Source organism: Penicillium mononematosum (assembly GCF_028829835.1).
Source record: "Penicillium mononematosum strain IBT 11891 chromosome Unknown utg000002l:1.0-8112719.0:1.0-8118358.0, whole genome shotgun sequence".
NCBI classification, from domain to species: Eukaryota; Fungi; Ascomycota; class Eurotiomycetes; order Eurotiales; family Aspergillaceae; genus Penicillium; species Penicillium mononematosum.
The window spans coordinates 7,757,764-7,781,703 of NW_026643272.1; the positions used below are offsets into that span (position 1 = coordinate 7,757,764).

The 23,940-nt window shown below is 49.8% G+C and overlaps 7 protein-coding genes across 7 annotated transcripts; 2 read left to right on the forward strand and 5 right to left on the reverse strand.

Moving 5' to 3' along the window:
* Positions 1-269: 269 nt before the first annotated feature.
* utp10 (snoRNA-binding rRNA-processing protein UTP10) lies at positions 270-5,862 on the forward strand (the record flags this gene model as incomplete). Its single annotated transcript, XM_057291528.1, has 5 exons — positions 270-646; positions 716-2,146; positions 2,193-5,166; positions 5,222-5,363; positions 5,420-5,862. 5 exons carry the CDS (start codon positions 270-272, stop codon positions 5,860-5,862), a joined length of 5,367 nt encoding a protein of 1,788 aa, XP_057152730.1.
* Positions 5,863-6,034: 172 nt separating this feature from the next.
* On the reverse strand, positions 6,035-7,911 carry N7519_004753 (LLM class flavin-dependent oxidoreductase; the record flags this gene model as incomplete). Its single annotated transcript, XM_057291529.1, has 8 exons — positions 6,035-6,262; positions 6,325-6,502; positions 6,563-7,119; positions 7,174-7,233; positions 7,301-7,313; positions 7,371-7,581; positions 7,643-7,783; positions 7,839-7,911. 8 exons carry the CDS (start codon positions 7,909-7,911, stop codon positions 6,035-6,037), a joined length of 1,461 nt encoding a protein of 486 aa, XP_057152731.1.
* Positions 7,912-8,871: 960 nt separating this feature from the next.
* Positions 8,872-11,555, forward strand: N7519_004754 (sodium:solute symporter family protein; the record flags this gene model as incomplete). The annotated part of the gene is made up of 12 exons (XM_057291530.1): positions 8,872-8,977; positions 9,033-9,096; positions 9,147-9,204; positions 9,263-9,449; positions 9,506-9,605; positions 9,652-9,735; positions 9,789-9,975; positions 10,033-10,083; positions 10,135-10,305; positions 10,359-10,677; positions 10,733-11,250; positions 11,313-11,555. The coding sequence occupies 12 exons, from the start codon at positions 8,872-8,874 to the stop codon at positions 11,553-11,555; spliced, it is 2,088 nt and encodes a 695-aa protein (XP_057152732.1).
* Positions 11,556-11,897: 342 nt separating this feature from the next.
* On the reverse strand, positions 11,898-13,559 carry N7519_004755 (glycoside hydrolase family 18 protein; the record flags this gene model as incomplete). The annotated part of the gene is made up of 6 exons (XM_057291531.1): positions 11,898-11,999; positions 12,055-12,590; positions 12,641-12,710; positions 12,760-12,819; positions 12,882-13,256; positions 13,380-13,559. Coding segments are annotated over 6 exons (1,323 nt in total), but the record flags the coding sequence as incomplete, so codon positions are not given.
* A 1,271-nt stretch (positions 13,560-14,830) lies between these two features.
* N7519_004756 (EthD domain-containing protein) lies at positions 14,831-15,245 on the reverse strand (the record flags this gene model as incomplete). Its single annotated transcript, XM_057291532.1, has 2 exons — positions 14,831-15,142; positions 15,165-15,245. 2 exons carry the CDS (start codon positions 15,243-15,245, stop codon positions 14,831-14,833), a joined length of 393 nt encoding a protein of 130 aa, XP_057152734.1.
* An 893-nt stretch (positions 15,246-16,138) lies between these two features.
* On the reverse strand, positions 16,139-17,698 carry N7519_004757 (arrestin (or S-antigen), N-terminal domain protein; the record flags this gene model as incomplete). The annotated part of the gene is made up of 2 exons (XM_057291533.1): positions 16,139-17,439; positions 17,491-17,698. The coding sequence occupies 2 exons, from the start codon at positions 17,696-17,698 to the stop codon at positions 16,139-16,141; spliced, it is 1,509 nt and encodes a 502-aa protein (XP_057152735.1).
* Positions 17,699-19,618: 1,920 nt separating this feature from the next.
* Positions 19,619-23,700, reverse strand: N7519_004758 (DDB1/RSE1 family protein; the record flags this gene model as incomplete). Its single annotated transcript, XM_057291534.1, has 5 exons — positions 19,619-19,656; positions 19,712-20,830; positions 20,877-21,003; positions 21,188-23,261; positions 23,457-23,700. 5 exons carry the CDS (start codon positions 23,698-23,700, stop codon positions 19,630-19,632), a joined length of 3,591 nt encoding a protein of 1,196 aa, XP_057152736.1. The 3' UTR covers positions 19,619-19,629.
* Positions 23,701-23,940: the final 240 nt, after the last annotated feature.

The following is a 23,940-nucleotide window of genomic DNA, read 5'->3' on the forward strand; positions in this document are numbered from 1 at the left end:
GAGTCGCGCCGCGGTCTGATAACCCGGAAGAACAATCCTCCGAAGGGCGGTCGTGCTGACCGGCAAAAAAAAAAGTCAACCATTTGCTCTCGGTCAAACAAAGCTTAAGACTTACCTCAAATAATTTGAACCGCCTATCCCTGGCTCGCAAAGAAAGAAAAGACTACCGTCACAAGTCTCAGGGATATGGGTCACTGTGCAATTGTGTGAGCATCAATACAGAACAACAAGAAAAGTCCGCGGAACAGCCCGCCAAAAGAGACTTCACAATGGCTTCGTCTCTCGCCGCGCAGCTGTCGCAAATTGCGGCCAAATCGACACATGAGCTTGACCTCAAGGCGCAACGGATTTCACACTCACAGTCACTTATTTTCGACCCAAAGGTCGCCGGCACTCAGGACTTTGATGCGATCTATGATATTTGTTATGATGGGTTCCGGGAGTTATGCTCGTTGGACCCCCGGTTTGCCGAGTTTGATCGCACGATCTTCAGTGAGCAGAGCAAAGCGGAGGACCGCAGTCAGATGAACGTACTTCAGAATAAGGAGTTGGATACTGCGGTTGAAGCTTTCCTGGCTCTGGTTGGCGGAAGGCTACAGTTGAGTCCTGCAGTGAAGGCTGTGGACTGGCTTGTGAGAAGATTCAGGTGAGGAAATCCGCGAGGTGGAGCGCAGATCGTGAGATTGTGAGACGTGGTGGCTAACTTGTATGGCAGGATCCACGAGTTCAACACGACAGCCGTATTATTGACGTTCTTACCGTATCACACGACACCACTCTTTCTGAACCTTCTATCCATTCTCCCGGCAACTCTTACGCCGACATTCAAAGTTCTCGCTCCATACAAGAACGGTCTCATTAATCCGCCAAGACACCCGCTTGTTCACAGCGCAGCGACGAACAAGGCTTTCTTTTCCGAATTAAACGAATATGTCCTTAAAGTCTGTAGGCAACAAGCCCAAAGCCATGCACTACTTGCATTTTGGGCCGGAATTGTTACAGAGGCAGTCGCAACAATGTTGGATGGTGCTCGCTCAGGAAGAAGAGAGGCCGAGAAGCAAAAGCATGAAGATATCCTTTTGCGGATTTTGCCGGTACTCAGTAACGCTTTCACAATGAAAAAGGTGTCCGAATTGATCGTTGGCTGCTATATGATCTGTGTTGTCCTGGCACAGAAGGCCTTCCTATCGAACGAAGTTATCGATGGTCTAATGGAGAGTGTTGTGGGTTCTTGGACAGAAGATACAAAGATATCTGGTCTGATTTGTCTTTCGGTCCTTGCACAGCAGAAGCCTGCTGTTACGGTCCCGAAAAAGGTCTTCAAGGGTATCGTGCGCCTCGAAAATCCTATCGCCCAGCTTTCTGAAATCGCACCGCAATATCACACATCTAATCTGCTACTTGGGATCATTGCCGGCTGCTTGACTGATCTTGACAAGCAAGACAATGCCCGCCTTGCAATTCTGGCCTCCATCTTTGAGCGCAAGATGCTTGGCGAGAACGAGATTGCCAAGGCTATGAGCCTGGTACTCGAAGCAGCTTCTAATGCAGATGAGACCCGAGGAATGTCCTTGGATGCCCAGACCCAGCTCGCTGAATTGGTCCAAGGATTCAACCGGTCGGAAACCCTCCAACCCATTTTCCAGCAGACTTTGACTGGATCCTCGTTCAACATCTCGGCGCTGGAACACAACCTTCAAACCGTTGTCGAGGCCCCCGTAGTGGCACAGGCCATCGAAGATGTGGATATGATAGATGCGGACGATCAGCCCCAGGTGGACGCCTTTACTCCAGCTCTGGAGACTTTGGTCAAAGAGCCCTTGTTCCCACACTCGTTCCTCTCCAGACAGTCTATCATCGAATTTGATAACCTTGTACGCGTTTTCGCCTTGGCGGTGGACTCCGAGGACAATCTGGAGCGTTTCACTACTTTGCCAATCTTAGGCAAGTCCCAGGCGACCAAGGCCCCTCAATATTTGTCATTCTTTATCAGAGTCCTTGTTGGCCACTACCCCATCGGAACGAAGATTGCGGCTTTGAACGTCGTGTCATCTGTTCTTTCATCGGCACCTGCAGACTTTGATCCTCAGGCACTCCTGCCGTTCCTGTTTGTGGCCCTCTCTGATCCTTCCCGAACGGATTCGCCGTGAGACCGCTGGCGTCTTGGCTATTATCGGATCTTTGTACAAAAGGAACAACGGCGGTGACAGCTCGAAGCCATGGGCTCACGACACGATCTACGGCAAGGGCAAGCAATCCACTGGTGTTGCATGGCTCACCACTAAGGATGCGCAAAAGGTCCTGGAGCGGGCATTGCTTCCAGGGCTGGAGGAGACTATCCTTGACTCTAACCATGTTCGCAGAACAGTGGAAGCTACGCTACGGGGCAACGTCCTGTCCGAAACTTCGGGTGCCACCGAACTCAAGAAGTCTCTCCGTCTTAGCCTGTTCGCTTTCATCTGCTCCCATGTTGTCAATATGCCAGTTTTCGCACCGAAGACTAGCTTGCTGAGATTGATCAACAGCGTGGAGAAGGTCTCTACGGCAACCCTGACGAGTGAGCTTCTCCAGGTACTAGAGGATTGGCGTCGCTTGAACGAGAAGGAAGTCGAGGAAATTTGTGGCAAAGAGCGCATTGTGGCATCTGAGACGGAGAATTTGATCGCTGCTATTGTCACACCCAAAGACAAGGACGCCGTTGATGTCCTCCTCTCCAATGCCAGCTCTGGTGACAACTTGCGCCCATCCTTTGTTGCGGCTTGCTTTGGCCAGATCAAACACATCTGGGCTAAGATCCCCGAAGACCGCAAGTTGGCCGCATCCGAGAAGTTGCTCGATATCTCTCTTTCGGGTTCGGCCAATACTGCTTCTCTCGCAAACAACTGCCGGGACGTTCTTCGCACTGTCGAGCTCCCCGGTGTTGCCCTTCAGCAATTTGTCCAAAAGATCCCCGTCTCCATCACCGATGTTGAGTCTGTTGGCCCTGCTCCGAAGCGCAGACGTACTAGCCAGAACAACATGGTTGCGATGACCGTCAAGGACGAGGCAGAGCTTAGCAAGTTGATGGACAAGATGACTTTCATCTTGGAGATTGTGGATAGCTCTTCCCCAGAAACACACCCCGAGCTTGTAGATGGATTGTTCCAGACTCTCGCTGCTCTTCATCACTTCAAGTCTCAGATCCAGTCTGGCATGAGTTATCTCCTCAGCTTGACTTTGGGAAGTCTCTTGGCTATCGTCAACACATCCAAAGGATCTGCTAAGCCGAAGTTCGATACATCCGTCATCAGGGCCGACCTGGTGGTGGACTGCGTGCGAACGACTGACAGCCCGCAGGTTCAGAACGGGGCTCTTCTTCTCGTCGGAAGTTTGTCCGTCATCGCGCCGGAATTGGTTCTCCACAGCGTTATGCCGATCTTCACGTTCATGGGCACCAGCGTTCTGCGCAAGGATGATGACTACTCCGTTTCGGTCATTGACCAAACTATCGACCAGGTTGTCCCTGCCCTCATCCAATCCCTGCGTAACCAGAAGAGGGATGTTGTCTCTGGAACGTCCGAGTTGTTGCTCAGTTTCACCGCAGCCTTCGAGCACATCCCCTCGCATCGCCGTCTGAGGCTCTTCCATGCCTTGATCAGCAAGCTTGGAACGCAAGAGTTCTTGTTTGCTGTCCTGGCAATGCTCGCTAACCGATACTCCACCGACAAGGATGTCCTCACTCTGATGACTGGTTTGGTTTCGGATACTACACCAGTCGTGGAGCTTACCACCTACAGCAAGTACTTGAACTTGGTCAGCGATTCTCTCAAGCCCAAGCCAGGTATCTCGCAGGTCCTTCTTGGAATTGGTAGCGACGATGGACGCGACGCCCAGAGCATCTGCGTCGACCTCCTGCGTGATCTTGCTCACTTGTTCAAGCACTCTTCTCTCAAGTCTAAGCTTGAGACAGCCTTCGAGTCGGACGACCAGGTTGCTGACCAGTCCCGCGCTTGCTTCTCCCGAGTCCTAACGCAGGTTCTGAGCATCGGCGAGGCTGTGCAGAGTATGAAGCCCGTTAATCAGGCTTGTGGTGAAGTCCTCGGCTCTCTGTTCAGCACCCTGTCTCTGGTTGACTTCCTCGATACCATTGAGGTTCTTCTCCAGGGTCCTAATGACGAACTCCGACGCAAGGTACTTCGTTTGCTCGAAACCCGCCTCCGCCAGAACCCCGAGCGCGACAACCTGTCGCAGATCCGTGTTCTCGACTTCCTGCCCACCCTGGTCGGCATTGTCGAGTCGTCCCCGGACATTTTGCTCAAGCATGCTGCTGTTTCGTGCATTGACCGCATCACCGACAAGTACGGCCGTAAGGACCCGTCCAAGGTCATTGCTGCGGCCAGAGTGGTTGCCAGTGAATCTTGCCTCGGCCAATCGGATGACCGCATCCGTTACATGGGTGTCCTGTGCTTGGCCTCTATGGCCGAGGTGCTGGGTCAAGCCATGATTCCTGCCCTTCCGGACACACTCAAGCGTTCATTGGAACTGCTCGAGTTGAGTCTGGTTTCAGGCGAGGAGAACTCGCGACTCCACGACGCCGTGTTCACCCTCTTCTCTGCCCTCTTCGTTCACCTGCCATTCATGATCTCAGCTGGCCATCTGGACAAGATGCTGCTCCTGTCCTTCAAGTCCGCTAACGCGGACATCGAGGAGAGCAGTGATGAAAGCCGCCAGGAGTGCCTGCGGTTGATGGCCCGCAAGGTGGATGTGGGCGCAACTCTCGGCGCCGTTGATCGCAACTGGCAACACGCCGTCCAGGCTGGTCCAATTGCTGTGAATGAAATCTTGGAAGTTGTCACAATCGCTGTTGACAAGCACCCCAAGTCGACTATTGCTAAGAACATTGGTGTGCTTACGAAGATTCTCTTCAAGGCGTTCGATCTGCGCCGTGAACAGATTGCTCTTGGCGACAAGGCTATCTTCGAATCGACTGCTATTGACGAGGCTGAAGTGGCGCTTAACGACGTTACGATCAAGATGATCTACAAGCTGAACGACAGCACGTTCCGGCCCATATTCCTTAAGTTCGTTGAGTGGGCCACTACTGGCTCCTCCAAGGATGAACAGGCTCGGGTTTCACGCCTCACGACTTTCTACAAGTTCCTCGAAGTCTTCTTTGGTACTCTCCAGGTATGTTTCCTCACAATTATTTTTACATTGATCTTCATCACTAATACTTCCTCAGTCAATTGTCACCGGGTACTCCAGCTATGTGTTGGAGAACGTTGTCAGTGTCCTGAACACGTCGAGTCCCTCCAAGGCCCAGAAGTCCCTGTGGTTGGCTGCCCTTCGTATGCTCCGCAAGTCCTTCGAGCATGACCAGGATGGTACGTTTCCTCTCTATGCCCACATAGCTGATTACAGCCACTAACGTCTACTGCAGAATTCTGGCAGAGTCCCTCCCACCTCGCCAGCATTTCCGGTCCCCTGATCGCCCAACTGGGCCATGCAACCAGCACGACCACCTCGAACATGGTCATTGCCGACGTCGTGCCCACGATCACGGAACTGGCCATCGCCGCCGACTCTACCGATAACCACAAGGAGCTGAACTCCGCCCTGATGAAATACCTCCGCCCCTCCTCTGCGCCGAATGCCCGGTCCGCTGGTGGCGACAGCCCCCACACCCGTCTCGCAGCGCTCAAGACCGAACAGGCTCTTACGGAGCAGCTTGGTGAGGAGTGGCTGGCACTTCTACCGGAGATGCTGCCTTACATCAGTGAGCTCATGGAAGATGAAGATGAGAGTGTTGAGAGAGAAGTCCGCAAATGGGTTAAGCAGATTGAGAAGGTGCTTGGTGAGCGTCTCGATGATATGTTGACTTAGAGCTTTGGTTTATGATTGTGTACAAAATTTGCATTTTCTTGGCGTCCATAGAACAGGTCCTGTGCAGGCCTTACAGGTAGTCTACGGATAGTCTGTCTAAAAATTGATTGTTCTAATTATTTGTTGAATGTCATTGCATTTCAAAATTCTACAATTGATGCAAGTGTAGCATTCAGTTATCCGGAATGACGGCCTCTGCAGCATCCACACCAGCATTCCACCTGTACTTGGAGGCAGGGTGGTCTGCACGTGGTCCGGACTGGCCGGGCTGTGTATATAAGTTCTCACGGTAGGTTCCCTTGGGCACAGCATAGTCATCCCAGAACAGGCCTCGCTTGCGGAGCTCGGGAATAAGGAGATCAATGATATCCTTGAAAGAGCCCGGCTTGATTGCGTATGCCTGCGAATAATGTTATCAAACGGCTCCAGATACAGTTGCATATGTCAGGAAATACAACTTACCAGGTTAAACCCATCCACGTCGGCTTCTTGTACCCATCGCTCCATGTTATCGGCAACCTGAGCAGCTGTACCGACAGGAGTGGCACCCAGCCCTCCGACGGTGATGTGTTGACCGACAGTGGCCTTTGTCCATTTAGCCACTTCGGGGGTTGCCTTTGACCAGCCCTCGACAGCAGAACTATACAGAAATGCGAGTCAGTCATGCTCAGAAAAAAAGAAGGGAAGCATTGTCACATACCGAATAGCATTACTCTCAACATGTCGCAGTTCCTCATCATCTCCATACTTATCCAAATCAATACCCGTCCACCCACCAAACAGCGCAAGCGCTCCATCAATGGACCCCAGACTGCGGAAATACTTGAACTTCTCGACAGCCTCTTCCTCAGTCTTGCCGAGAATAGGGCAAAGAAGTGCGAGGAACTTAATACTCTGCGGATCACGCCCGTACTCGCTCTGCGCAAGCTCCCGAATCTCCTTCACGTTCTTCGCTACCACGGCCGGGCTGTGACCCGCCACGAAGATAGCCTCCGCATGTTGCGCGGCGAAGGTTTTGCCTGCTTTTGAGGTGCCCGCTTGGAGGATGACCGGTGTGCGCTGTGGGCTGGGTTGGCAGAGATGAGGCCCGGGAACGTTGAAGTATTTGCCGACGTGGTTGATTTGTCGCACGCCTGCTGGGTCGGTGTAGATGCCGCGCTCACGGTCGAGGGTTACGGCGTCTTGGCGCCAGGAGGACTCCCACAGCTTGTAGGTTACTTTGATGTATTCTTCGGCAAGGAGGTAGCGGTCGTCGTGCTATGTTTTTGTTAGTGGGCTATAGGCATATAGGTGTGGAAGGTGAGGCTTTACATGTAGCTGCTCGGCTTGGCCCATATTGCGGGCGGCGGAATCAAGGTAGCCTGTGACGACCTGAGAATACTGTCAGTATGTATTTCTTTTCTATGATCCTCTTCTTCGAGGTGAGTGTGCTACTCACATTCCACCCCAGGCTATCAGGCGACATTAATCAGCGACTTGTTCTCCCAACCGTTACTGGATTCACATACCGTCCTTTGGTAAGATGATCGACCGTAGATAGTCGCCTCGCAAGATGATATGGCTGCTCGTAGCTTGTTGTGACCGTCACTCCAAATCCAATATTCTTCGTAGCTGCCGCCATCGCGGGGACAACTGCCAATGGCTCGTTCACTGGCCACTGAGCACCGGAGACAACTGCGGGATCGAGGTTTCTGGGTCCTTTGTAGACGTCGTATCCTCCTAGAGCGAGGTTTCTTGTCAGACTTCTTCCCTGGAATGCAACCACACTCGGTCTACTTACCGAGAACATCTGCGATAAAAATGCCATGGAACTTGGCCGACTCGAGTAATTGTGCCAGCTCGACCCAGTGGTCGACATCATTGAATCGATGCGACTCATCTTCGGGGTGGCGCCATAGTCCTGGCGATTGATGGCCGCTGCCTGTAATGATTGTTAGAGATTGGGGGTTTCAGATGTTAAATGGCCTTCCACGTACACATTTCCACAAAGGCATTGAGGATGAGCGACTTGCGAGGCTTAGTCGCATCTGATGCTTGAGTTGTAGACATTTTAGGATTGCAAGCTCGAAGTAATGAAACAATACTATCCTTCCCCAGAAACGAGGGGCCGTATTTCTTTATATCCAATTATCCAAATTATCCAAATTATCCAAATTATCCAAATCCAAAAACAGAACCCCGCGTGCGTCACTCTGCACTTGGTTGGTATAGCATCACAGTGGGCCGCGATGGCGTGCCGAATATCGCGAATGGCCATTTTAATTCGCCAAAAAGCAATTATACTCGGCATGCAGACTAATTCCTGGTATATCTTGCTCTCGCCCGAGAGATATAATAATACATTGATATACAATCTTGGTGAAGTGATGTGATTACGCGGAGGCTCCCCCCGTTCCTCCGGACCATATTCTTACGAATTCGCATTCTCGCTATTGGGCATTGGGAGAAGACGAAAGTTTGTGATTTACTCAATTTTAAGGAATTAGATCACTTGGATTGTCAATATTTACTTTGTTTAGATTCTGCGATGGTTGAACTTGAATATCTTCGCTCCCCTCCGACTATAAATATACCTACACAAGAGGACAGGTCCATTCCAATCTATGCTCTCATTTAACTAATAATTAAAAATAGCCCATGCTTGCGATGTAGGAAGTATTATCCCGGCCAGTATATCTTCAACCTAAACAATCCTTCGGCCGCGCCAATCTCGTGAAAAAGCACCTCATCGCAAGCACAAATCAAGTAATTGTGGACCGCTATATCAATTTATTCCACAGACATGTGCCTTGGATCTCATCCCTGTCCAGGGACTTGGTACGTTAATTAGTCAAATGAAACATCATTTAAGCATACATAGTCCCCGTTCCATGTACTCGGTATCACTGCTGGGGCTATTATACTTCTCTCTTTGTTCCGTACATACTCAACCCTACGCCCTATTGATAGGTTGAAATAGCACATTTCTTCTCCATTACTCTCTTTTGATTAAGCTCTTAGACTTACACAATGTCGAGCTTACATGCCCGCGATGGCATTTCGACTGTCCAGCCACCTCTATCACAGGCGGTTGGCTATGTTGTCGTTGTTGTTATCGGTGTGATTATTGCTCTGGGTGGGTACTTGGTACTTCAGTATATTCTTTAAATATTCTAATCAACACCGAACAGTGATGATGCTTATCACGAAAGTCTTGAAGAAAACCACTGGGGAGGACAACGAAAAGACTGAAATGTATTCAAATATTTCTACAAATATTCCTCCAATACTAATCCGAAAAACAGGTTCATGACAGCAAATCGAACTGTTCGCACAGGCCTGACTGCTTCAGCTGTTATATCGGTCAGTTCCTCTCACTCAACCGCTTGATACCTGGTAAACTGATAAATAACTCTTTCAGTCTTGGCTTTGGTCAACCGCTTTGCTCGGCTCATCTTTTGTCGGCTACGACTATGGTGTAGCCGGTCCATTCTGGTTTGCAGCTGGCTGTAGTCCGATGATTGTGTTCTTTGCGCTTTTGGGAATATCCTGCAAGCGAAAGATCCCGGAAGCGCATACGTCGCTGGAGGTTGTTCGGATTCGATATGGTAAGTTCTCTTTCGTCTCTGGTCTGGTCATTTTCTGATTCCATTTCGTGGTATAGGACATGTGGCACACATTGTGTTCATGATACTCTGTCTGGTGAACAATATCTTCGCCTGCGCCAATATGCTTCTCGGTGCCGCTGCAGTAATCACTGCTGTGTAAGGTTCTCTCAGTCTTTAGGGATTCTCTAGCTAACGAACTCAGCACTGGGATGCATATTATTGCTGCAACATTCCTGTTGCCGGTCGGAGTGACGCTCTACACATTTGTTGGTGGCATCAAAGCAACGTAAGTATTCTTCCTTCAACCTCCAAGTCCAAACAGCTAACTGTGCTATGCAGATTCCTCACCGATTATTTTCACACCGCTATAATTATGATCATTGCATGCTATTTCTCCGTCAAAGCTTTCTCAACTGACCAGATTGGCTCCGTGGGTGAACTGTTTGAGCTCGTTCAAGCAGCGGCGCAAAGACACCCGGTCTCTGGTAATCAAGATGGGACATATTTGACAATGACATCGAAGAGTGTGAGATTAAAAGAAATGTACCGGTTCTACTGGCCTATCCAACTAACAATATTCCAGGCAATTCTTTTCGGAATCCTTCACACTCTTGGAAACTTCGGTTTGGTTATTGTAAGCAGAACACCATATATCCCACCACTATCCCATTCTAACCCCCTATAGATGGACACAAGCTACTTTATAAAAGCCTTCTCGGCCTCCCCAGCAGCAGTAGTACCTGGCTATACAATCGGAGGCATCGCCTACTTCTCCATCCCATGGGGCCTGGGAACCGTAATGAGCTCCGTTGCCCTAGGACTTGAGAACACTCCAACCTTCCCCACATTCCCAAGGGTAAGCACTGTACTTCACCAAATCCCACAAATGCCACTAACACATCAAATCAGAGAATGACAACTACAGAAGTCAGCAATGGTCTCGTCCTCCCCTACGCGGCAATCACTATCGCCGGTAAAGGGGGCGCAGCAGCAGTCCTACTAATAACCTTCATGGCGTGTACATCGACTCTCTCCGCGCAGGTCATCGCCGTCAGCTCGATCCTCAGTTTCGATGTATACCGCGAGTACTTCAAGAAGAAAGCCACAGACCGCGATCTCATCCGCGCGAGCCACTTCGGTGTGATTTTCTTCGCTGTTTTCTCTGCTGCCTTTAGTACCATGCTGCATTACGTGGGTATCAATCTAGGCTGGACTCTGTATATGCTTGGTACGTCTTCTTCAACTTACTTTCTATCTCGAACTAACAATCCTCTTCTCCGTAGGCGTGGTCACATGCCCCGGGATCTTCCCAATGATCTTTACAATCCTCTGGCGTCGCCAAAGTAAAGCTGCCGCAATCCTCTCTCCGGTCCTTGGTCTTGCTACAGGTATGGCTGTATGGCTCGGGACTGCATCGCATTTCGGTGGTGAAGTTTCCGTAGCGTCGACGGGTGAAGTCCTCCCTTGTGTATACGGGACAGTCGCTTCTTGTCTGTCACCCATTGTGTACTCGGTTTTGATAACGCTTGTCCGGCCGCAGAATTATGACTGGGATGACTTCAAGAAGGTCAAGCTGTCGCTTGAGAAATTGGATAGTGATTTGACGACTGCGTATCATCACCAGGCTTCTTCGCGTGGAGATGATGGTAGTGTTGAGGACGGAGGCAGGGGCGCCGGGGATCAGAAAGAGCTGAAACGGTGGGGTCGCATCGCGACTTTTTGGGCTGTGGCGACCTTCTTGGGTCATTGGGTTATCTGGCCGTTGCCTATGTATGGATCTGGTTATATCTTTGGGAAGAAGGTATGTGTTAGCACTTGGGCTTGGAACTTTCGGTGTTCTTGGTTGACTGACTGCCCTTTTAGTTCTATATTGCCTGGGTCGTTGTCGCTATCATCTGGCTCTGGCTCAGTATGCTGGTTGCCATCTTCTATCCGATCTTCGATGGTGGTCTTGCGCAGATTCGCGATGTTTATCGGGGGCTGAGAGGTCATAAGATTGTCGAGGGTACTCGAAGCAATGATGGCAAAGGAGAAAGTAGCTCGCCATCTGTTGGGTCTATCAGCGATGTTACTCACGCAGGAGAGCCTCAAGAGAACAAGTCTTGAATAATTTTGCGGACCTGGATCAATCTTGGGATGATTGGTTTCTACGCCACGATATTTGTGGATTTTGGTCTTCCGTATATGATTTTACTATTCTACGTTCCTAATTGCGACTTTCTATGGACTATATCTGGGCTATACATGCAATTCAACCGACGTTCGATCTTAATCGTATTTTTTGATTTTTCCAGTGTACATAGATGCAAAAGCAAGCGGCGCACATCCCATCACCCATCAAGGCTGATCGGGATATGCCCGCATCACATAACAGCCATAAATGTTCGAATCCATATGTCAGCGAGATATTTCCAATTTTGCAATATTGACAGCCAAATAAAGGACAATCTAAGGGAAGCCGTTCTTCAAGTTAATGTACTTGGAGTCAGGGTACTGCAGCTGGTTGCTGCTCTGCTCCAAAGCGCCGACACCTCCAAGGGTATCAACAACCTGTGTGTGTGTCAGTAAAGTATAACCCATATATTAAAGCCTGAACATAACATACAGTTGTAATCAGACTGTCCCCGCCAGTCTTGTCAGAGCTGCTCTCCCACCACATTCCACCGCCCAGGCCGCGGGACTGGATGTACTGCGCCTTCATGTGTGCAATATCGGGTGTGTCGTAGCTGATAAACAGTCGGCTTCCTTGGTTGTAGCAGTAGCTTGCACCTACTTGATCCAAGACTGTCACCGTGCAATCGGTCAGTGGAAGGCCCTTGTAGTCCCACACGCCGTTCTCCCATGTGCCTTCTCCAACACCATTGTAGGGCTTTCCGGGGCCGTCAGTGCTGGTAAAGGCTCGGCCGTACAGTGGCATGCCCAGCACGATCTTGTTGGCGGCTACACCTTCCGAGGTGTAGTAGTCGACTGCTTGGTCCGTGTTAAATGGGGTGCTGGATGGGCTGTCGGTGGACGCGTGGAGGTTGGCATTGTGGCCGGCAACTGTGTCCCAGCTACCGCAGTAGTCGTAAGCCATGAGGTTCCAGAAATCGAGATACTGGTCCATCTCCTTCAGACGTTCCTGGCGGTATTTGGCTGGGCCTGGGACTTTGTCAGCGGACGAATATTCCAACAATGAATACAAGCCTTACCAGCGGGGGATGCGGCAGTAAGCAGGAAATGATAGCCTCCGGCGTTGGCCGAGCTGTAGGAATCCAAAGCCTGGATTTAATTAGCCAGACCTCATGGATATTCATAGACGACCACGTACCTCACGAAGTCGTCGGAGTGCATCGACAAACTTGTCCGCCTGGTCGTCAGTAGCAGGGTACTATAGTATTCGTAAGAATCAGCAACTAGCAGATCGCAATCTTGAAACTGTTGAAGACTTACCTCATAGTCAACATCAATACCGTCGAAGCCAAGGTTCTTCAGCAGGTCAACGGCAGAATCAGCGAACTTCTGCCGTCCACCCTCAGTGTCAAAAGCAGAGACAAAGCTGGGGGAATAGGTCCAGCCTCCAATCGACAGAAGCACCTTGAGGTTCTTGTTGTTCTTCTTGAGTAGGAATAGCTGCTTGACACAGCCATAGACATTGTTTCCAGAATCATTCCAGGAATCAGTGGGGTAATGCTTGTCAGTGTCAGCCCAGGTGTCCGACAGGTAAACCTCGCCTGTGCCGGCGCGGATGTTGGCAAATGCGTAGAGCACATGGGTCAGTCGCTCGACGGGAAGGTCCTGGGGTTGGAAGTTACGACCGTAGATGGCCTGATAGTCTGATTAGCGTGACTTCCTTGGATGTCTGGATGACGTTTTATATGCCCGCCTACCTAAGTAGGTAGGCCCATTCGTGGTATATAAGTATTATCCATGGGTATGGTCTGAACTTACCCAGTTCACATAGTATGCCACCGAGCGGTACCCGCCAACATCACGAGATGCAATCTCAGTGCTGTTGGTGCTCAGGCAGGAATGTAGGCAGCGTTGGCGAGCCAGCTCAGGCCTAGAAGAAAAGGAATAAAAAGCTGCATGATGAAGGAGTGTGTCAAGATGATTTCTTGGTGTCTCGGGCCTGCGAGGTTGAAGGTTGAAGGTTGTTGAGTTCGAGGATGAGGGGAATGATCTCAGTATTTGTAGTCGACGTTGGCAAACAAATGATTCCCTCTGCGGAGTATTGAGATTGTCGGAGAATAGTAATTGTCCATTCAGTCCGTTTGCCTACAACATAGATAGGCAACAGGTACCCTGTTACCTAGAGGGTGACTTGACTGATACCACGTCCCTTCAGCATTGATGTCGGAGGAATCAATGCAATTCTACGAATTGTCACATTCAGCAAGTTAAAAATCGGCGATTTCACATGGCGAATATGAGGATTATGTGTTTCCTATAGAGAATGGCGGCGGGTTAAGCAGCGCCACAGTCATCCTCTCCACACTGTGAAGATCCTAATATGATATCTACTATGTACTAAGAGTGTCTTTGGTAGTATGTGCCAACTGCATGCCATACCACCCAAGTGTAACATTCTGAAATTGCGGGTTGATCCTTTTGTGACAATGCGACTATCTGTCCTCGTGGGGGCTAAAGATTCCCCGGGTAATCAGCCAGGAAGACTCGTGCGGATGGGTGACATTGTCATATGAAATCCATTACTCATGCACAGTCAGTATGGAGGAATTTGCCCGGGACATTTTGAATAGTTCGCAATAAGGAGCTCCATCTTTGGGCGTTGCAGCATCCTCCCCTCGTCCTGGATACGAGTCCTACAGTAAAACCCATATTAATGAATGTAACTAAGGGATGGTATCAAGCAAATAAACCGGTTTATAGCGTTTAAGGTTATGATTTAGGGTCGAAGGATATGCAGTCTGACATATATTAATTAATGTGCCGGGTCGACCGGGCTGCAGGAACGGTCCCTGACGCCAATGTAACACTTAGGCCATGCGACTGCCCAGGTGGAGCATGTGCCTTACTGGAATATACCGAGGATAAGTTCAAGAGTTAAGCCACTGAGCATACGATCTCATGATCGGACCAAGATCAGACGAAGAGGAAGTTCCTCACGTAGCTTGGTTTTACATCTGGTCCTTTTGCCATTTTGGGATTGTTCATATGTGACCGAGTATAGATCATCGATTACTAGTGGTATTAAGCATTGAACCAGACTTGAATACCAGAGTATCATTGAGCATGTGCTAGATTCTTGGGAGAATATCCCCCAAATCAAAAGATACTACATCCAAATGTATGCCTCACGATCACACCGGATTCCCAACATGCATCGCAACAAGTCCGATGAGGCTCCAACAGCTCCGACGAGCTCCAGTCAAAGTACCTCATCTCACAGTAACTCTCACCTCCCCAACCAAGACAACTCCTTGCTTCAACCGATCGAGAAATTTATCCTCGTCAGCAGTTATCTGGGCGGCGGCATCCGGGGCATATATCTTGGCTGCGAATGCCTGGTAGGCAGCCTGATCCGCGAAAGTAAGTTCGGCGTAGGCGTCAAAGTCGAAGTCTGGCTGTCGCCCGCGCAGTATAGTGGCCGGGGTGAAGGCGTTGCGTGCGGTGGAGTCATCCGGGGGGGATTTCAGCGGTAGTGCGGGCGATATAGTTCCGATGATGAGAAAGAGGGAAATCCCCGCCAGCTAGCTTCTTGACAAGTTTGACGTGTGCCTCGTAGTACTTCTTGAATTCTTCCGGTGATAGGCGAGGGTTGCGGTAAAGAAAGACTAACATCTTGACAGGCATCTTGAAATCGCAGACGGTAGTAGGTAAACTTAATTGAGAGTCTGGTTTGAATATGCCGGGTTATTTTGAATGTTAAAGATTGAAGATTCAAATATACTAGAATGAACCGGTTATCTCTCGGGGGGTTTTACTTCGGTCCTTACTTTGTACCTTAGAAGCAGTGCAACGTGGAATATGCGGGAGAATATGGCGTAGTATTTTCTAAAATCCACTGACTTGTGTAATACGGTATTCCTCCTCGGTTCTATTTCCATTTTCGATAATTGGTCAAGTGTTCCGGATCATATGGCACTCAGGTTACCCTCCATTCAAAGCAAGGACCTGCTTAGCAATTAAAACGAGACTTGGGCCTAAACCATAGCATCCGGGGAATTGAGAACAAAGAATTGCGCTCTGCTGGCTCAATAGACGTCCCTTCTGCTTGTCGAGGTAGCTGAAAGCTGTCCTCAAATAGTTCATTTATGCTTTGAAGCTGGGATTCAAACACCTCTGTGATGTTAAAGCTAAGACCTCTTCCTGTTTTACTCTCAAAATCATGCTCTTGGAATTGGTGGAGGTCCCGGACTTGAGAGGATTCATTGTTGTCAAGGACAATGAGTTAACATACAAAGGGGATTATTAGCAATCCCGTATACAAGAATCAAGACTAGGTCTATCAACCGTGTATGTGTGAAACAAATGAATTAAAGCAAGAGAAAAGGACGAATCTAAGATGCGTATAATCGACATAAGAAAAATGGGGTTTATGTGAACAGTCGGGTATATTCGAAACAAAAATGCAAACAAAGTCATAACCATATAACGCTGTGCAAAAGGACTTTTTCATGGCCAACAGAATTAGGGGTATTGGTTGGCGATTAACAAATGAGAGAATCATCCACATCTCGTATAACTCAACGGCTGGCTCTAACGGCGCTCAACCTTTCCGAGTACTCAGGCGGGGCAAGGCCCACATCAACCACATCACTACGAGTGTGGGTAGAAAAGTCGGTGGGAGAAGTCACATTGCGTGGGTGGAAGAACTCCTCCAACTCTTGCTGTGTGACAGTGACGCCGAGTGTGGTTTTTATGGGTTCCGCACACTTTGCTTGGCTCGTGAACTGGACTGGGAGACGGAGGAGATTGTCGGTGTCATGAGGTTGGCTGCCGGGGTGTGGTATGTCAAGCAGAGATCTAGGGCATACACGCGAGACATCAAGCAGGAATGGAAAGTCGGGACGAAGGCTTTCGACTTGGGCAACGTGACTGGGACGACGACTGATGCGGTGTAGTAGGTGTCTCCGGAGAATGCGGAGGATGGCCCAGTTGATGAACCGGATGATGATGATGATGAGTCGGTGGAGTCGCGGCGCATCGAGTCGGCGGCTGACGATTGCTTGGTCCACTGGGCCGATGCGACACACATGGTCATTAGAGGTACGTTTTCTGTGTAGAGGCCGCATCCAATATGGGCAAAGGGCATGCCTGTCGTGGAAGGGAAGTCCTCCCATGGGGCCGCACTGAAGAATGTGTTGGCGCGCAGTTTGCTGGTCATTGTTCCAAGTGGGGGGAGGCTGCTCGTCGCCGACTGGATCAAATCGCAGGTTCACTGTAGCCACAGTGCTCACAGTATCAGTTGGCTCGCCGGCCGGAGGAAGTAATTGAATGGGTTTGGGCTGGGATGATGAAGCAACGATCCGTCCTAATTTGCCTCGTAGAGTTCCGCGCTTAACACTCTTCTCTTTGCGCGTGCAGAGAGATGGGCTCCCGGAAATTTCAACAGGGGGTTCTTCTTCGACAGTTGGGATAATCCGGACTTTCTTAGCAATAGCGGCGATAGCCACGACTCCATGGCCGGTGAGTTGTTTCTGAAGAACAGATGCTCGAACCGTGTAGGCAATCTGGGACATGCTAGGTGCCATGTCATCTAGTAATGTCTTGCCATTGCTGGCAAGGATGGGATCACCCAATGTTGGCGGAAGCATAGTGTGGGATCGTTGAATGTGAGCATTCTTCTTGGCGTGGGTGCAGACCTGGGGTAGTAGGCAGTCCGGGACGACGAATGTGAAGGGGTATTCATATGATCGGCCACTCTCTAGCACTCGAGGGGTCGGATATTCCATCTCGTCAATAGGCTGGCGCAGCTTGAGGAACATTTGTTGTGATCCTGTACGGCCGGGGCATGATGCCCGTTCTACAGTAGTTCGAGATACACCTTTTTTAAGAAATTAGCATTGTCTATAGGCCGACTTTGAATGGGAAATACCTTCAAAAGCAATCTCAATTTCATCAAATCGTGTCTCATGGTCAACGGTGACAGTTATGCTGCCATCAATACTCTCTCCTGTGGTATAAGAGTTGACATGTCCTGGCGTTTGTCCTGCAAGATGTATCTCGATCTTCGGCTGTGATCGTCGGGTCCAAGCATCTAGCTTGTCTGAGCCAGAGCTGATGATTGAAGTTGCCGTCGACATTGTTCCACAGGGAAAGCAAAGACAATATAAAGGCCCGTCCTACAGAGAATCGCAGGAACAGTATGGCAGCCGACAACGAAAAATTAGGAGAAGATGGAATATCAAAAAGGAAGAAGGTAGAATAGGGACCAGATCAGATTGTTCTTAAAGGGAAAAAAAAAAAGGAAAATAGTAAACGGTGGAGCCGTTGACAACCGCAATGGAGTCACAACACCAAGTGTGGAGGAACCCTAACAAGCAATGTGAACAAGGTTTCAGATTGCCTCATCGGATATCAAGGTTCTTAGAAATCAACGAGTGACTCACAGCCTTGTCATGTAAAGGCGCATCTATATTACACTTCGACCATGATCATCATCATCCACATGTCCCTAAATCTAGACACTGAGCAACCGTATACAGTACAGTATAGGGAAAAGCCGAGCCAGAGAGTCATCGGATATGAGAGAGTGATTGGTCGGACGCGAGGATCCGTTCTGATCATGCACGCCCTTGGATTGACATTCCGCTTGGCCAAAGTGCATAAAAAACAGACCAGTTCAGTTCAAGGTCGCACATGATATTCAGTTGATGGATTCGCAAACGGCTTTAAAGGGCCTGTCTCTAGTGATGCACTTTTCTTCTTTCCCAAGTCTTCCAGTTCTTCAGACCTGCACATTCTCAAACTCAAGCAGTCAACTTCGAAAGACAAACTCCGTGGGTCAAAGGGGAGAAGTGGATCGCGCCTTACTACGACATGCACGCCCTTTGAACTCCACCCGTCCACATTCCCTCCCCAGAGAGCCCGAGCTTCTGCCGCGCTCGTAAAAGTGGCCAATCATCGTGCTGTGTCGTGGAACTCTGTTCATCACCTGGGCATGACCGACGTCGATTTCAAAGCAATATCCCGTTGACTCTCATTCTGCGTTTGTAACACTCTTTGGTCATATTTGAGGACCTTCAGGTTTTCAACATCACATGTATGGACATGGATTTTCCCGCGGAAAAGAAATGGGACCGCTAGTTTCGGCCCCAGAGATTTCCGGCCATAACCGAGAGAAATTTTGATATGCCGAGCTGTCGCCATTTACTTCTGTGCCGGAGTGTCGGAGTGTCGGAGTAAACCGAAAGAAGGAATCCTAGATGGCGCAATTCGATTTCGGTGTCCAAAGTAGAAATTGCCGTCGGCAGACCGATCGATCGTCAGGTGATCCTGGTTATAGGAAAAGTTGTGCTTTTCATCTTCCATTTGCAGCCATATATATATATATCAAATGACATGTAAAAATATCAAGTTCTCCCTTGACATGGATCAGATTATTGATCAAGGACAAACATGTAGTTGACTATTGTCACATGTTAAAAGATCCATAGGAGAATTTACGTTTCCGTATAGTCTATACTACCTAGGTAGTTATGTTGTACACCAATAAGGGAAGAACCCAAAGACATCGAAAAGAACATCGGATTCCTCTAGACATTAATGGAAATATGAACAGTCTAACAGAAATATTTGGAATAGATTTGTTTTCATTCAGTCATAGAATATCTATAAAAGATTTACAAGGTTGTCCCGACTGATAAATTACGACTGAGACCCGTGGTGCATTGCGGATCAAATCGTACTCAAAAAGCGTCGACGCGTTTTCACGCTTCTTCTTGTCTCGTACAAGCCAGCACTAAGAGTGACCGGCTGCATCCAGCTCAAGATTAGCCGAGGGGGAACGGCAGACCGAGCGAGGCAAGAGACATCATGGAAGGGTCTACGCGGCCGAAGATAGCCAGAGGAAACGGGAGGGTTATGTAGTGCTTTGTCGAGGCAATCAGCTTCGATCAAAAATTAGTCGCGGTTCAAAGCCGCACAATCGTCATCCATTAACAAAGAGGTAGGTATCTGAAGCCCGTATACAGGACAGCAAGGAACGCCAGCGGACGCCGCAACCAATCAGAAATCAATACGCCACCCTTGTTCGCATATCCTGGGAGATGTTAGTGGATTGAAAACCACACACTGGTGAACATCTGCAGACTTACCGAAATCTTGCGCTCGATCTCGCGAACGGATCGATCGAGTTCGCCCGCAATCATCAACTTCGTATCATTAGGCAGCAGGAGATACATTTCGCAAAGATCTCCATCAATGACACCCTTCACAGGGGCATAGTAACCGCGGTACATCAAATGGTCTCGTCCAGCCAGAGGGGGTTGCTGGGAAGCAAGCTGTGTCTCCAAAAGCTGGAAGAAGTCGACATCCTCACGGCTGGCAAAAGGAACAAACATTCCAATTGTGCCTTGGAAGCCAGTCCAGACCACAATGTCGCGGCCTCCAGCGACTAATTGAGTCTTGTGCAGACTAGTGGGAATATCCTGGGCGTAGAAATGAACCATCAATTCGAGGCGGTGCGGGGTCCCATGGAGATAACCCTTTTCATGGATGAGGTGCGCCCCAGATCCATCCTCGTCGGCCTGTTCAGAGACCTTACTAGGGCAACGGACCAGCCACAGGTTTCCGAACTTGTCACCACCAGCAGTCGTCTCGTAATCAACCATAGTTGTGCTCGATGTCCAACGTGCGATGGAATCATCCGCGAACGGAATCAAGACATTGTCCTGGTACTTGTAGACAACGTAGGTGACACTCTCGCGGACGTCGCTAACAATGATTCGACTACCTTGAGTCTGTAGGCCCACGATGGTCTTAGGGACCACCGGTGCTTGACATTTCCGTAATAGTTGCTTCATGCCAAGGTCGTACACACGAAGAATGGGGCCGATGCCTGCCAGGAGGCGGCCTTGGAAGCCAAGAAGAGCGAGAGGAGGCTCATCAACTTGGGTCTTGTGAATGAACTCCAACTCACGACCATCTTCCTGGAACCGATAGATATGGATGAAACCACAAGAGGACGAGGGAGGGCTGACGGTCATGTCCTTGGCGGTTCCCACAACCAAGAAAGTTTCATCATCTTGACTGGAGAAAGATACCGCGGCAAGGCTGACTGCTGCCTCATTATCCTCAAGATCAAGATTGAAGATCACGGATTTGGTGGCGATTGGGTCCACAACCTGGATACATGAGGCCCAGTGGCCAGTGGCTCGGGGATATCCAAAGTCTGCGGGGGGGGAGGTCGAGGTCTGTAGCCTCGCCATTCTGAGCTTGAGAATCGTCAATCAGTCGCTGCCGGGTGGCAGGAGATAGGACATTGTTGTCAGATTCAATGACGTAGAAGAGGGGTTGGTCGGGATGCTTCACAAAACGTCGAGGAGTGTAAGAGAGAGGGATGGACTCTTGGAGCATGTTGTTGTCCAATTTTTCAACAGTGAAGATCCTATTTTCAGTTAGTACCAGTCCAGAATGATTGGCAGTCTCAACGTGGTATAACAAGTGGTTGATCTCAGCAGGAACAATTGGAAATTTTAATAGTTTCATCCACATAAAAGTTCGGATTGGTTTTCTCATCATATGATTGGGGGGTGGTTCGAGGAAATTTGAAGATGGGATGAATCACATACCGTAGACTGCGGCCTTGAATGCCGATCATGCCCTCCACACACTGCTCACTGGAGAAATTCCATCCCCATTCTAGTCCGACGTAGTCCAGGGGTGTGAGCATGAAGCTCTTGGTTTGGACGTCAGAGTATCCCAGCCAGGGACGGGTGCTGAGCGCGAGAACAGCGGTTTGGCCCTTGACCGACACCTGGGATAGTTTCACAGGCTTGGCACCAATGAAGCGAGTTCGAGTGTCCGAAAGCTCACCAGTCACCTCGTCCAACACAGTACGGAGGTAGACACCAGAGTAAAGACCGATGTGGAGATAAAGAGTGGTGCCTCCCGAGCTCGAGTCGGCCATGGCCATAATTTGGAGGGCAGATGGTGCAGATGTCAATGCTTGAACTGATTTGTTCTCGAGAGTTGAGTCTGGATCCAAGCTGAGGATGCGGACGGTAGAGTCATCACATCCAACAGCCAGGAACGAGCTTCGCATGCGGCCCTCGGGAACCTCTCCCATGCTCAAGGAGGTGACGGTACCAGACATCTGTCGTCGCTCGTCATACTCCGCTAGTGTCCCATCTGCGTCCATTTCAAAGTAGACAATTTCACCAGAGCTGAGTGCGACTGCAACTTGACGTTCATTCGTGGCTGCTGCAACAATAGACCGATGCTGTGGAGCGGGCCATTCATTGACTCGCTGATCTGCAAGGATATGACGAATGCCACGAGGGTGAACTTGGACCAAAGAATCCTCACCAAGTTGCTGCACTGCCAGAGTTGGAGCCGAAGAAAGGAATCCTGTGTCTGAAACTTCTTCGACAATTTCGCCGATGCTCAGGACTAAAGTACCATTTGCAAAAGAGAGAATGATGTATGTGTGAAACTCATCGTCTCGCGTCAATTTGGTTGTCCATACAGCCGAAGGCACCTGTTGAAGGTCCGACTCCACGATCTCCGAGACTTCAAGCCCGTGCTTTAGAGTCCGGAATGTGCTTCGAGCCCCGGAGCCACAGATTGTGTAGATTTGAGGTGCGTCATCCTCACTCAGATTGAGGATCTTGCTGTCAATCAGAGGGCTCAAAGAGTTCATGCTTTCCATGAGGTTGACATTTTCAGCGCCTCGAGGATGGAAGTAGGTCGGCGTTAAAGGCACAGAAGGATCAGCCGAGAATGAATCGCTGGAGAAGAAGGCCTCGCTGGGATCGTCACCAAGCTTTTCGAATTGGTAGAAATTGTGATTTCCAGATTCGCTGGCAGCATAGAGGAAACCGCTCTTCAGGATCAGCAGGTTCGTTGATACAGGAATCGTATCAAAGTATTTGATCGTCAGTCGCTTCACTTCTCCGGTGGGTTTGCCCTGCTTGTCTTCGACCATTTCCAGGTTCAACTTGAACAGGTCACCATCCTCTGTTTGGAGAAGGAAGAAGAAAGCACCTCTCATTTTGTGCATGACTCCCGAGACAATCGACCGCTTGCGCTCAGGATTTTCGGTGGCCCCGCTGCGTCGCGGGATAGGCACACGGAACGCACCTTGGTTAGAGTGGCGGTAGGTAATGTTATCCTCCGCGCATACCAAGACACCACTGGGACCATCATCTCCTCCGGGTACCTGGAAGAGCATGGATGCTGTGCGGTCGACAGGGTCAGACCACTTGCGGACAACGTGGTTCAAACCGAGATCAAGCTCGTAGTACACCAAGACCTTCTCGATTTCTTCATACGCTTGACCGGTGGGATCCTGGTCAGCTTCCGAGTAGTCCACCTCGAGAGCAGCGAAAACGGGGTTGTCATAACCAACGTCCAAGCAGATCATGGCGAATACCAAGGTCTGGGGCTTGTGGGCTTCCAGTGGTGAGGAAATGGTAAGTTCTGCCTGCGAGTTGCGATTGAGAACATAGACCAGCTTGTTCTTTTCCACAGAAGCAATCAGACACGCACGCCCCTTTGGATCTACCGCGAGGTATTGACCCGGCACGACGCGGCGAACTCCAGACTTTCCAAATGTCTCCATATGGATGCGATTGAAGCGGTTCTGGGATGGAACATATTCAACGATCGTGATGCGACCCGAGTCGGAGCCGATGATGATGTAATCTATTGGAATCACTCAGCACAGTCCGTTGATAATAAAGTATTGCGAGTATCAACGTCGCTGTCCAGGGCAGGTCCGAACCCTCCTTCAAAGGGTCAGTTCGTAAGAGGACCGTGCTGCCCGGGAAGCTTGGAGAATCACTAAGTTGTACTCGTAAAGGGGCAGACGAGGGGGTGTAGAAAAAAAAAGCGACGTACCTTTACTGCTTCCAGCTACGCGGAAAGCTGCGAGGGAGCGAATGATGCCGAAAACATCCTGAGAGAAGAGTGGTGTGATCTTGCCCTGTGCCGGGTCAGGCCGATGGATGGTCAATTTCGAGCCTGACGCGGTGACAATCTGCTGGTCCCTGGTACCTGCAAATTGGCCCAAAATAGCCTGTGTGATGGCAGTTGGGGGCTGGATCGTCAGGGAGTACATAAACATGTGCGATGTGGTAGCCATGGTAGGCGACTAGGTATCGGTTTCCCGGTACCACACAGAAAAGGTAGAAGCTTTGTACATGCAATTGCAAGTCAGGGGGTATGAATATTACATCAGTCCCATCCCTGCTGGGTGGAGTTAAGAAAGAGAAACTCCTCAAGACCACTTTCCACGGATAAAGAGAGGTGTAGCCGTGTGATCAGACTCGGAGAGGTGAGGAAGAGAAAATATTCCCTTGCCGTGTGGGAGCTTCCACTAGCG